Source organism: Rhinopithecus roxellana, chromosome 20, assembly GCF_007565055.1.
Source record: "Rhinopithecus roxellana isolate Shanxi Qingling chromosome 20, ASM756505v1, whole genome shotgun sequence".
Taxonomy (NCBI): Eukaryota; Metazoa; Chordata; class Mammalia; order Primates; family Cercopithecidae; genus Rhinopithecus; species Rhinopithecus roxellana.
This window is the reverse complement of record NC_044568.1, coordinates 20,257,860-20,271,115: the sequence shown is the minus strand read 5'-3', so window position 1 is coordinate 20,271,115 and position 13,256 is coordinate 20,257,860. Positions and strand designations below refer to the sequence as shown.

At 47.2% G+C, this 13,256-nt stretch overlaps 1 protein-coding gene across 11 annotated transcripts in view; it reads left to right on the top strand.

Moving 5' to 3' along the window:
* The window catches only part of BANP (BTG3 associated nuclear protein), a 131,968-nt gene that overhangs the window by 45,384 nt on the left and 73,328 nt on the right, over positions 1-13,256 (top strand). For 8 of the 11 annotated variants that reach the window (XM_030924709.1, XM_030924704.1, XM_030924703.1 and 5 more), the window contains 2 exons: positions 5,625-5,741; positions 7,418-7,593. In XM_030924709.1, coding sequence (XP_030780569.1) covers positions 5,625-5,741; positions 7,418-7,593 — 293 coding nt within the window. The remainder of the gene's footprint in view (positions 1-5,624; positions 5,742-7,417; positions 7,594-13,256) is intronic. The other 3 variants (XM_030924708.1, XM_030924707.1, XM_030924706.1) reach the window with 1 other exon arrangement.

Below are 13,256 nucleotides of genomic sequence, written 5' to 3'. Positions count from 1 at the left end.
TTACATCAAACCAGTTTCTTCTTTTGTTTGGCTCTGGTCCTTGTGTGTTATGTAGGAGCATAAACATCCATGGGAGAAAATGTTCTTTGGGAACAGGTACTGGAGTTTAAAAGAGATCTGTCCATTTTTTCTTAATAAGTAGAAAGCAGAAAAAATTACTTAATTCTTTTTACCTTGCTGTTGAAATATTTTTCCTTGAGAGAATTCATAAAAATTAGAAAACTAATATCAGCTTTTCTAACCTGCACTTGATAATAATTACTTTGAATTATAAAAGGGATGCCTACCCGTGGCGGCAGCGTGTCACGTGGTGAGGCTGCGCTCGGTGGGAAGGAGACAAAAGCTCGTTTTTGTTCAAATATACGTCAGATATCCCGGTGGAGTTCCTCCTTTCCCTGCCATGAAAAACAGCCGGATATTGCGGCGTGCATGGGAGTGGTCGGTGACTGGACTCCACAGGTGATGAGCTCTGGGTCAAGATCTTGGGCTCCGCGGGGCGCCGAGGGGAAGCAGCATGCCCGGCCTTGTTCCCGCGGTGAGCTGGAGCGGGAGCCCCTGGAGGTTGGGGGTCCTGCGGTGCCCAGGGTGGGCTTCTCACTTGCTGAGTATTCAGCGCAGATGTGTTAGGCGCATATTTAGCGGGTTTGGCCCTGGGACATTTGAAAGTTGTTTCAACTCATCTTTGGAGGGTTGGTGCTTGCTTTCTCCTCAGATTGTCCTCTCGGCATCTCTGTGTGAGTTGAGGGTTAGGCGGAGAACAGAGTCGTGTCTCTTCTCCGCCCTGTGATCATTTGTGCCCAGGCAGAGGTGTGTGTCCAGCAGGCACCCACGGTGGTGTCTGGAGTCACCATTGCAGATCAGGTGACTCTCTCGCCTCGTCATTTCCGCATTCGACAGCTTTCATGGAGCCTAGCCCCAGTCTCAGACCGGGACCCACCCGGCGTCTCAGCTGCCTGAGCCAGTTAGTTGGAGATGGCTTCCGATGCTAACCTCTGCTGCGAGGGTTCTCGGGTTCTGCTCACTGGCTGCATGAGTCAGATGTTCTGCTGCTCTGAAGTGCTGGCTGGGCCCTCGTCCTGGGTGCTGGTGGGGCGCGGTCCTGAGTGTTACTGGGCCCTCATCTAGGTACCAGCTGGGTTCTGGTCCTGAGTGTTGCTGGGCCCTTGTCTGGTTGCTGGCTGGGCTCTGGTCCTCAGCGTTGCTCTCCTGTCCTTCCCTCCTTCCCGTGCCATTGTCTCTGAACCATTGCATAGATTTTCAAGTCTTCAAGTCTCTGCTTCATAATAACTTAGTTTTCATTTCCTTTTGTAATAAAACATGGCAAACACAAATTTGTGAAAATAGTTTAAATCTTGCATTTCTCAAGATTTTTAATGTTATGTCTTATCTTGGTGGCTTGTTTTGCATGTACTTGAACAAAGCCTCTTGATGTCTGTTCACATGTGTGGTCCACAAGCAACAGGGGCTGCCCTGCCAGTTGCCTAGAGCATGGGGCAGGTGCTTAGGGCTCCGAGATGAGGTGGTTCCCTGAAGCAGAAGAGAAGTGGAAGGCCACTTTATAAGCTTAGCGTGGAAAATGTTTGCCATGACAGCTTTCAGAGTGGAAGATTTTATTTTGTTTTATTTGTAGAAATGGGGTCTCACCGTGTTGCCCAGGCTGGTCTTGGACTCCTGGGCTCAAGCCATCTGCCTACCTCAGCTTCCCAAAGTGTTGGGATTACAGGTGAGAGCCACCGCACCTGGTTGAAGAGGTTTTGTTTTAAATCCATCAAAGTGAAACAGTTAAAAAACTCAAACACTGAAAAGGTGAGTTGTAGCAGTAGTTGAAATAGGATCATTGCCGTTGTTGTCCAGCAGGTGACTAAAAGCATGAGAAACACTTAGTTTTGAACACGGGTTCTGTCACCGGTAAGTGGTGAGACCTGGGACAGATCCTAATCTTTCTGAGCACCAGTGTCTTCATGGTAAAGCGGGTAAAATAGCCTGGATGGCTGGGAGCGAGACATGTGCACGAAGCACTCAGTACTCCTTGAGCTCAGCAGAATGAAGACTGTTACTTCCTGGTGGGTCCCCGAGTGCCCACTCCGGGCTGGGTCTCATGTTGGCTGCCGGCTCCCGCCAGTCAGCCCTCAGACTTTAAGTCACCTTTAGTTTAGCACCTCCTGGTGGAATTCAGAACTGACCCTGCACAGTGGATGAGAACATTCTAGGCTGCGTTTTGGCATCCTGCTCGGTGGGTTCTGCTCTGGGTCGGGATTCTCAGTCTTTGCTTTTGGCATGTAGAGCAGCAGCATGTGAACCAGCGGATCGAGAGGCATTTTACTCAAATGGGAAGCTCACTCTTGAATTCCTCCGTGTCCCGAACAGTCTTCAGCCGTGTCCTGTGCATTCTTCTAGGGACTTTGGGAGACACCACTGGATGAACAGAAGGACCCTGTACAGGGGAAGGCCACGTGGAAAACTAAAGCGTAGTAAGGAGATGGCAAAACAGATGAAAGGTGCTGAGGGCTGTGGGTCAGAGTGGTTTTGGTTAGGAATGTCAGCTCCTGTCACAGGAGGACTTTGGCCTCAGACCTGATTTTGCCTTTCACTGGCTTTGTGGCCTTGAGCAGGTTAATAGCTTCTCTGTGTGGGCTGCTGTCTGTGCTGTGAAGATGCTGCAGGGCCGGTCTCATGAGGCTCAGTGACCTGCTTCTCAGTTTCTTGACTGTCCTTACAGACACATTTCGATGCACACACATGCGCGTCTGTACTTACCTGTGTTTTTTGTCGCTTAGTATTGTTGTGGCACTTTTTCCACATCAGTCCTTAGTTAGGGACTTCATTCTCCTTACTGTTCCATAATTTAAAAAAAAATGTATTCTTTTGTGCAATTTGAGGTTGATTTAAATTGCGTTAGTTGAAAGCATGTAGTTTTTGGCGTTTTTTAAACATTAAAATAAATTACTTTTACAGCACATTATAGTATTGATCATTAAAAACAAAACTTGTTTATTTTTATTTTTTAATTTTTCCATTATAAGGTAAATATCATGATGCATTTTGAACGTCTCTCCCATAAGCTTTTGGCAGTCGAATGTTCTGTCACTTTCTGTTCTTTGAACTTTGCTTTCCGTTTCATTTCCCTCACAATTTCATCCTGTTAGTGTGGCTGTCGCGTGCCTGCGCAACAGAAACAGGGATGTAAATCGAAGCTGAAAAAGTTTGTGTTCCTAACCATAAGGCCCTAAGGGCTAAAAAACAGCCTTCTGGGTTGAGTTCCTACTACAATGGTTGAACAAAACAGCGTGACTGTGTCACCCACTTAGAACTAATTCTTGATAATAAAATACTGGGAATATATTTTTGAGTAGTTAGATGGGGCCTTTTGGTTAATTATTGTATCGATGGATGATTGATTATGTTTGACTGCTTAGACGAGATAGGATTCCACGTTGGTTCTGCTGTTTTTGGTTTTTGTAGCTCTAGGGTACTGGGAAACTCGGGTCACACCAGTAATATGTGGGAGAGGAAGGAGTCCTCAGCTTCCTTGAGTTATGTGCCAGGGCTCTCAGTAGTCCGTTCTCAGAAACTGTTTTTGATGATCTCCATCTGTTTTGTTGAAACCAAAGGATTGCAACCCAGCTGACTTACCGAGGGCTTTGTAGTCAGCCGGCGAGGCGCTGGTTTTGTCACACCCATGCCAGTGTTCGGGTGGCCCTGTGCTGGCTCCTGGGGCCTGCACCCTAGGTGGATGGTGCGTCCAGTGTGCTCAGAGCAGAGGTGGTTTTTTAGGTGGGAAAAGGGCTTTGTGGAAGGGAACACACACATCGAGATGCTCGCTCACGGAGAGTCCACTTTAAGAAACAGGACGTTCTGGAAGGTGGGGATCTGGAGACTGCGTTGCTGAGAGCTGTCTGCATCCATGAGCGCCCCAGAAAGCTGTGGGGCACCCAAGGGGCACATTATTCCAGCTGGGAGCTGGTTGCCTTAGAACATGATTTCCTTCACCTTAATAAGGATCTTCAAGGGAAAAAAGGTATATTGGTCAAATGACCTTGCCAAATGGTGGCCTGAATACATTTTACTCTGTTAAACTTTCTTCTCAGACCGTTAATGTGCCAGTGGCCACTGTGAATAGTCATGAGGGGACTGTTGGTCACTCAGCAGCACTGTCCTTCTTCAGTTGCTCATGGGGGGAGAGAGAGAATGAATGTGTGTGTGGACATGCTGTGAGCCTAGGATCCCGGGAGCACCAGCCTTCCCACATGCTGTGAGCCTAGGATCCGGGGGTACCAGCCTTCCCACATGCTGTGAGCCTAGGATCCCGGGGGCACCATTGTTCCATAGCCTCCACTTGGGGAACATACCAAGCTCGTGCAAGCCAGGTAACCTCTCCAGTTCCACATCTCTGAGGAGTATAGGACTGTCGCAGCCTGGACTGTGGTGACCGAACCAGCAGCCACCTGGGCTGCTTTTCATACCCGATCTGTAGGTCATTTATCAGGTTTTGTTGTGTTAACTTTAGGTGTCACCAATAACAAGTAGAGGAATTTTAAAAGTAGTATTTTTGAATGAAATGCAGTTGATTATACCTTTATTTTAGGAAAAAACCTGGTGGTCCCGTGATTTACTTGGGCATGGCATGGCGCTGTGCTTGCACTCAAGGTGGGGACAGTTACAGGGATACTAGGTTGGATTTTCCGGTGTGCAAATCACAGAAAGGCAGGCTTCCCAAGTTGGTTTTTGGAGAGTGAAGTTCAAGAACGGTGTTTATCCTCAGGTGATAACCACTTTGTATTTCAAGTGCTAGTTCTTTCTCTCCCCACCTTTCCACAACAAAGTGTACCTTAGATATCCCTTGTGACCAGAAAGTGCTAAGGCTTAAAAATGCACAGTTGAAATCTGTGGGTGAGTCTGCACTTTGAGATGAAGCTGTGTTAGCTGCCACCTGTCTGAACACACTAGTGCTTCCTCCAGGGTGGCACCAGGTTTGGTGGTTTCTGGGCCGTGGTTTGTTCTTTGGTAGAATTGTTTCCTTCAAAGCAGAACCGTTGAGCCCTTTGGTTGTGGCTCACACATGTTCCTGCAGAACCTGGAGGCAGCACGTGTGTCCTTCCATCCCAATCCAGTGTGATGTTTGCCCCTTTCTTTCTAGGGCGCTACCATTTTGGAATGATACCAACACTTACATGGTTATGAACATTAGATCTGTCCCATAGGAATTACTTGGGGTGGAGTGACTGAAAATGTCAAGCCAGTTTTCATGCAAGTGTGTCACCCCAGAAGCTTTATTAACTGGGTGTGATAACAGCTGGTGCAGTCACAGTCTATTCTGTGTCACACGTTCAGCATCCTCAGCCCAGCTGTCCTGAGCCTATCCAGTTGTGCAGACAGAACACCAACAATTAGGAAAGTTACACTCTGTTAAAAACCCCATCTCCAGTTTATTCTTCCTTAGCGTTTGGGGCTCCTCCCCCGCCCAGGACAGGTCCCTGGGAGTGAACTATGTTGAATGACTCTTAGGCCTCCCCCTCACTGCGGGTCCCTGGGAGTGGACTGTGTTGAATGACTCTTATGTGCTCTTACCATGAATGTTGTTGTTTTAAGGCCTTCTTTTTCTTTGTGATTCTTTTGTTCCCTAGCGTCGTCCCCCAGACTACAGTAATACTCAACAATGATCGGCAGAACGCCATTGTAGCCAAGATGGAAGACCCCTTGAGCAACAGGGCACCGGATTCCCTGGAAAATGTCATTAGCAAGTCAGTAGCACGGCACCAACCCCACCTTTCCCTGCCACTGTGAGGAGTCCCGTGAGAATAAGTCAACGTCCCCAAGCCAGGGCACAGTCCAGCACGCACTTCATCTCTGTGGTCACAGGGTTGAGCTTGGCAGGCACCGCCCAGCTCTCTGAGGTCGGGGAGGGCAGGCTGGGTGATGCTGAGTGCTGAGTCCAGCCACACCAGGGGGCAGCTGCCGCCAGGGACTTCTGTGTCTCGTGCTGGCTGGGGTTGTGGAGGGGGCTGGCTCTGTCTCCTCACAGCAGTCAGTGAAAGCATTCATCCTCCCACCTAGCTCAGTGGTCCTCACGTCTGTCTGTCTGTGCAGAGCGTGTCAGGCAAACAGATACCCTCTCCCACGGTTGCTAAGTGGTGCAGGCATGTTGAGTTTATGACTTTTTTCTTATGCCTTTTTCTCTTGAGACATTTTGAACGGAACTTGGGTCAGAGGTGGGAGTGGACAGGAGACACCATCCCTGCCCTGTGTGAGGGGAAGGCTGTGCAGTGGCCTCTGGCTGGCATCCGGGCCCTGCTGTCCCCAGGAGTGCCCCTTAGGGCTGCGTGAACCCCTGAGGATGCTGTTGCTTTTTCTTTCCCATCTGTGTCTTCACAAAGTTCTGTTTGCTTTTTCTCTCAGTCTCCTTTGTGGATTGCTCCTCCTCCAGCTTCGTCCCCTTTCCGTATTGTCTTAGCTCAGTTCTCCAGGGCCGCAGCTGTGGTCACGAGGGTCTGATACGTGGGGTGAAGGGAGAGGAGTTGGCGATGGGTGGTGAGGAGGTACCAGGGTCAGCTGTGCCTCGGGGACTTTGCGCTGAGGTCAGCCGGACACATAGCCAGTGTTGAGATCAGGTTCAGCATGGACAGCGCTCCGGAGAATCCAGGCCAGAAAGTGCAGCGTGCAGCCTCCTCTGGGTGCGGCCAGTGTTTTCAGCACCCCTTTTTTTGACTTTGCAAATAGAGAAATTGTGGTCCTTTCTCTTCTGGTGCATAGCAGTCCACGGTAGGGGATGTTGAAAGGGTCATTAAAAAAGGGAAGTAGTAAGTCTCTAAATCATCTTTTTTTTGAGCACTTGTGGAGCTGGCCTCGCCCTGCTTTGCTAGCGGTGTTCTGTCTTTCCACATCAGCAGCCCTTGGGATGATGGCAGCTCCGATGGGATCTCGGTGGGTTTTTTAAGCCCCTTCAGGGTTTTTTGCCTGTGGGCGTACTTGAGATGCTGCTTGCTTTGCAGAGGCGGAGCCATCTCCAGCAAGCTCAGCAGCATGGATTGAATGACCCAGGCCTCTGGGCACGGTCTTCTGATTTAGTCTTTCCTTTAACCTTGCCTGAAAAAAGGCTCTTACCAGCATTTTATAGGTTGACTGCTGAACTCAGAAGGCAGCATACTAGGACTGAGTCCCAGTGAGTTACGATTTTACTTCTTTTGGGATACAAATATTTTCTTTAAATGGTTAAGTTTTATTTTATACAGTTTCGTTTAGCCCCGGGCCATTTTCTCCTGTGGAGTTGCTATTAATCTTGGTAGAGAGAGCGGTATGGGAAGGCTGTGTGATCCACTGGTCCATGCAGAGTTAGATTTTGTGATAAGGAAAGCACTGACCTTCGCATGCTGCTTGTGGCTCTTACCACACTGGGTTGGTGTGTTTTTTTCCCGTTCAGCGCTGTGCCTGGGCGTCGGCAGAACACCATTGTGGTGAAGGTGCCGGGCCAAGAAGATAGCCACCATGAAGACGGGGAGAGCGGCTCGGAGGCCAGCGACTCGGTGTCCAGCTGCGGACAGGCGGGCAGCCAGAGCATTGGGAGCAACGTCACCCTCATCACTCTGAACTCAGAAGGTGCGTCCCAGGCGTCTTCTTTCCTTGGCCAGAGCAGCAGTAGGATTTTTGTTTGTTTGTTTTGCTTTTTTAGAAATTAATTTAGTTGTTTTTTTAAAAAGTGATACAGTGGCCATGTGCGGTGGCTCACGCCTGTAATCCCAGCACTTTGGGAGGCCGAGGCGGGTGGATCACCTGAAGTCGGGAGTTCAAGACCAGCCTGACCAACATGGAGAAACCCTGTCTCTACTGAAAATACAAAATTAACCAGGCGTGGTGGCAAGTGCCTATAATCCCAGCTACTTGGGAGGCTGAGGCAGGAGAATCGCTTGAACCTGGGAAGTGGAGGTTGCAGTGAGCTGAGATTGTGCCATTGCACTCCAGCCTGGGCAATACAGCAAAACTCTGTCTCAAAAAAAAAAAAAAAAAAAAAAAAAAAGTGATACAGTATAGGACAAGCGCGGTGGCTCACACCTGTAATCCCAGCACTTTGGGAGACTGAGGCAAGTGGATCATGAGGTCAGGAGTTCAAGACCAGCCTGGCCAAGATGGTGAAACCCCGTCTCTACTAAAACTACAAAAATTAGTCGGGCATGGTGACAGGTGCCTGTAATCCCAGCTACTTGGGAGGCTGAGGCGGGAGAATTGCTTAAACCCGGGTAGCAGAGGTTACAGTGAGCTGAGATCGCACCACTGCACTCCAGCCTGGGTGACAGCTCCGTCTCAAAAAAAAAAAAAAATAGTAATACAGTATAAAAATGAAGAATAAAGGGAAAATAACTTGTGATTCCACCATTCTGAGATCTCTAAACCTTTTTTTTTTTTTTTTTTTGTGCACATTTCATAAGATTTTATAACTCACTTCTTTCCCCTACACGGTAGAAATCTTCCCATGTTAGTGCAGATGGACAGAGTAGCTTTTAGCCAGTTTTGCTTATTTCATCAGGTCTGGATGCTTTCCAGGGATGGCCCCCTGTAAGCTTTCATTATTGAAACTAGCATTGGCCTGCTGTCTTTTCATGTCTCTTGGATCCGTGTCTGGACATGGCCTCTCAGAGGCAGATTGCTGGGCTAGAGGATGCAGAGGCAGGACACAGCTTCCACGGGGTCCATGACGCACTGCCCGTTTCCTCTGAGATCTAGAAGGATGTGACTCTCTCTGTCCTACTTGGACTCCTAGCAGGGGCTTCTGTCCTGCAGGGCTCTGAGGCACCCTCCCGCCTGGCCCTCGGCCTGCCCAGTGTGCCTTTCAGAGCCGTCTTCCCCGGAGAGCCTCTGTGTGCCCTTCATCCGTAAGTGACCAGATGACTGTCAGTTACTACAATGAGGAGAAAAGAAAACCAAACAGACTTAGTTTTGTGCGTGGAGTTGTAAAGCACGTGTTTTCCTTACTAGGAACATCTCCAATTTTTTCTTTTTCTGCGTCTGAGTTGTTGATTTTTCCTAGCAACTCGATGTTGATTTGTCTACTGAACAAAGGTTTTCCTGTTAGGAAGACTCATTACCCTATCTGAAACATTGAAAACAATGTTTTCCACAAAATTGACTTTTACCTCTAATACAGATTGCTAGGATTCAGATGGCAGAATGGCGGGAAGAGAGAAAGAGAGGTTGAGTTGATCTTTTTTTTTTTTTTCCAGTTGAGATCTAATTTATTTACCATAAAATTGACCGTTTTAAAGCATACGTCTCAGTGGTTTTTAGTATATTCACAAGGTTGTACAGTCATCACTTCAGACTAATTCTAGAGTGTTTTTTATTACTCCCAGAAGAAGCCCTGTGTCCATCAACAGTCACTTTCCATTCTCCCAGCCTCCAGTCCCGGCACCCAACTCATCTCCGTCCTTGTGGATGTGCCTGTTGTGGACCTTGACTCTAAATGGAATCCTGTAGCGTCACCTACATTGTAGCTTTTGCCCCAGCATTTGTTCCTTTTCATGACTGCGTGATATGCTGAGGTACGGATGGCCCATATTCTGTTGATCCATCATCAGTTGATGGACATCTGGGTTGTTTGCACTTTTTGGCTGTTGTCAGGAGTGCTGCTGTGAACATGGATGTGCAGGTTTTTGTGTATGTAGGAATTGCAGGGTCAGGGCAATGGAATTTTTCACACGTTGAATTTGAGGAACGGAGGGGTGCTCCTGATTTCATTTTCATGGAAATTGAAAATCACATTGCAGTAACGACAGACTAATTGTTGTAATTATTTTTCGATGTGGGTTTTGTGTAAATCCCCACATAGATCTGGCCACCCCTTTCAGGCCTGATGTTTGTTTGATTTAAACTGTGTTAGCTGAGGCAAAAAACAAAAAACAACTTGGTAGTTCTGGGGAGTCCAGGGTCATAAAAACAAAAAAATCTAAATGAACTTATGAGAAGATACCAAATTTGAAGCCTGCTTAATATTAATCTGTATCTATAAGGAAAAATACAAATTTTCTTTGTGTCTGAGTTTAAGTTCTTTTGATGTTTTGTGTAAGACATTTTTCTTTAGCAAAGGCTCTGAGCAGACTTTATAGCCGTTTTTGCCACTGATTGTCCTCATCAAACATAATTTTGTTGTACAGCACAGGTTGTTAGGATTGGGGTGAATTGCAGAACTTTTTCTCATCTTCACCTTGACTTTGTTTTGAAGGGGAGGTCATCATCCCAAGCCATTCTGTTTTCTCATCCCATTAGGAGGAAACATTTCTTGTAATAAATCTCTTTCACTGACTCTGTCCTTGGGAATGTCTATCCCAGTGTGGTCGGTGTTATGAAAATATCTGCTTGAGCCGCCTTATTTGGCATAGTGGCTTGGTGAAAATGACACACAGAGGAAGTCATCTTTAAATGATTGCTGTCTATGTAAATGTTGGAAAAATAGCCAGTCCATTAATGTCTTTGATGTCAGATTTACTCTCAAGCCGTAGTGATGTCATCTCTTCAGCATTTCCGTGGGGGTGCGAATGTGCCGAGAATGGGGCCAGCAGCTTCCTGCCTGTGCCCCTCTGTCCCAGAGCACCTGGGCAGGCGGTGAATCAGTGAGTTTCTACGAGGGAAAGCATTAGGAATATGGGAGGTGCTAAAGGGGGGTGCACTTGTCTTTCTGTTTAGTTGTTTTAGGCTCTGATAAGAGACAGGAGCTGCAGGAGACAGATTGTTCTTAGCTTCTCGTTTAAGTATTTAAGTGCCTTAAGTCTTAGAGAACCACAGATTTCAAAACGTTTATTTCTTAAGAATTCCAAATGGCTTGTGTGAATTGACATGCTGTTTTATATCAAATTTGGAGTCAGTTTATTATACTGCAAAGATACCATATCATTTTATTCTAATTTTTTTTCACTTAGGTAATGCTGTTTGTTATGACAGACACTCCACTGGAATAAGAAGGACGGTAACTCCCAGCTATTGAAAGCAGGGAACAATAGACTGTGTCTCATTGGAATAAAGACGGTAGCTCCTGACTGTTGAAAGCAGGGAACAGTAGACTATGTCTTATTGGAATAAGAAGGACGGTAGCTCCTGACTATTGAAAGCAGAGAACAGTAGACTGTGTCTCATTGGAATAAGAAGAACGGTAGCTCCTGACTATTGAAAGCAGAGAACAGTAGACTGTGTCTCATTGGAATAAGAAGGACGGTAGCTCCTGACTATTGAAAGCAGGGAACAGTAGACTGTGTCTCATTGGAATAAGAAGGACGGTAGCTCCTGACTATTGAAAGCCGGGAACAGTAGACTGTGTCTCATTGGAATAAGAAGAACTGTAGCTCCTGACTACTGAAAGCAGAGAACAGTAGACTGTGTCTCGTTGGAATAAGAAGGACTGTAGCTCCTGACTGTTGAAAGCAGGGAACAGTAAACTGTGTCTCATTGGAATAAGGACCGTAGTTCCTGACTGTTGAAAGCAGGGAACAGTAGACTGTGTCTCATTGGAATAAGGACCGTAGTTCCTGACTGTTGAAAGCAGGGAACAGTAGACTGTGTCTCATTGGAATAAGAAGGACGGTAGCTCCTGACTATTGAAAGCAGAGAACAGTAGACTGTGTCTCATTGGAATAAGAACTGTAGCTCCTGACTACTGAAAGCAGAGAACAGTAGACTGTGTCTCATTGGAGTAAGAAGGACGGTAGCTCCTGACTATTGAAAGCAGGGAACAGTAGACTGTGTCTCATTGGAATAAGAAGGACGGTAGCTCCTGACTATTGAAAGCAGAGAACAGTAGACTGTGTCTCATTGGAATAAGAAGAACTGTAGCTCCTGACTACTGAAAGCAGAGAATAGTAGACTGTGTCTCATTGGAATAAGAAGGACGGTAGCTCCTGACTATTAAAAGCAGAGAACAGTAGACTGTGTCTCATTGGAATAAGAAGGACGGTAGCTCCTGACTATTGAAAGCAGAGAACAGTAGACTGTGTCTCATTGGAATAAGAACTGTAGCTCCTGACTGTTGAAAGCAGGGAACAGTAGACTGTGTCTTTGTCCTTGTGCTTGCCTTTTGTCAGTAGTTTTGGTCTTAGTGTGCTCATAGCTTTGTTTTGTACTTGAAAGTGTGTGGGGCCCCATTGTTCAATGACTAAGCTGCCAGCTGAGTTAGAGAAACAAGTTGAGCTAAAATGGACCTAGAGTGGGATCTGTTTGTCCATTAAGGGATTTAGTTAGGTTGTTAATCAAGAGTTTAAATTCCTGCTGTGTATGCATTTGCTAATTCCTACAAAATGGACTAATCCTACACGTAAAATGTTAGGTACTTAATTTCAGTGGGGAAGGATTGTCATTGAATTCTAATTGAATTATTGCCAGGAATTGGTCCCATGGACCTCCCAGTCAGTAGAATGACTTACATGGTAGCCCTTGATGATGCTGGTGAAGGCTGGTGAGGCACAGCTGGGAGAGTTGGGCAGCTGTGAGAGTTGTCAGCTGCGGCCGTCCTTCAGCTGCTGCTGGCACGCCATGCTGTGTGGTCAGATTCCCAGACCTCGCTGTCCACGGAACGTCAGCCATGCACGTGGAAATAAGAACATGTAGCCACGCTGTGCTGTGCCGATTCACAGACCTCACAGTCCACGAATGTCAGCCATGCACGTGGAAAAGAGAATGTGTAGCCACGTAGCCATGCTGTGCTGTGTGGTCAGATTCACACACCTTGCAGTCCATGGGATGCCATCCGTGCACATGGAAAGAAGAACATTTTGCTACAAATATTCCTCAAACATTTATTTACAGAATTCATCTTATGTGGTTTCAACATAAGTGCTGTATGTGTGAGGTAACAGGGAAACAACTTTTTCATGGTAGTCCTAAGGTGATTGCTAATAAGAATAGGACTGCAGAGAGATGAGTGACCACAGTAAAACCAAGGGAAACAGGAGACAGCAGTGTGAGAACAGTCGTGGCTCTGTGTGCCACAGAGCGGCCAGAAGGGCAGTCTGGGTAAGTGAGTGGGGTTGATGGTGTCTCAGCAGCTTGGGTTGAGTTTCTGGATGCACAGCCTGTGCCCTAGGATGGAGGTGTCGGGAGCAGTCTTGACCCATGACCGTGTTGGTGCTGAGCAGTCAGGAGTTCACCCAGGCTCCTCCCCACCACCTCCTCCACCCGGAAAGACCCCCTTCCCATCCTGCCCTGTAAGACCAGACGCTTGGACAGCAAACTTCTCAGGCGCTAGAGGTGCTCAGCTCTCCAGAGCTCGGGCGCCGACTGGT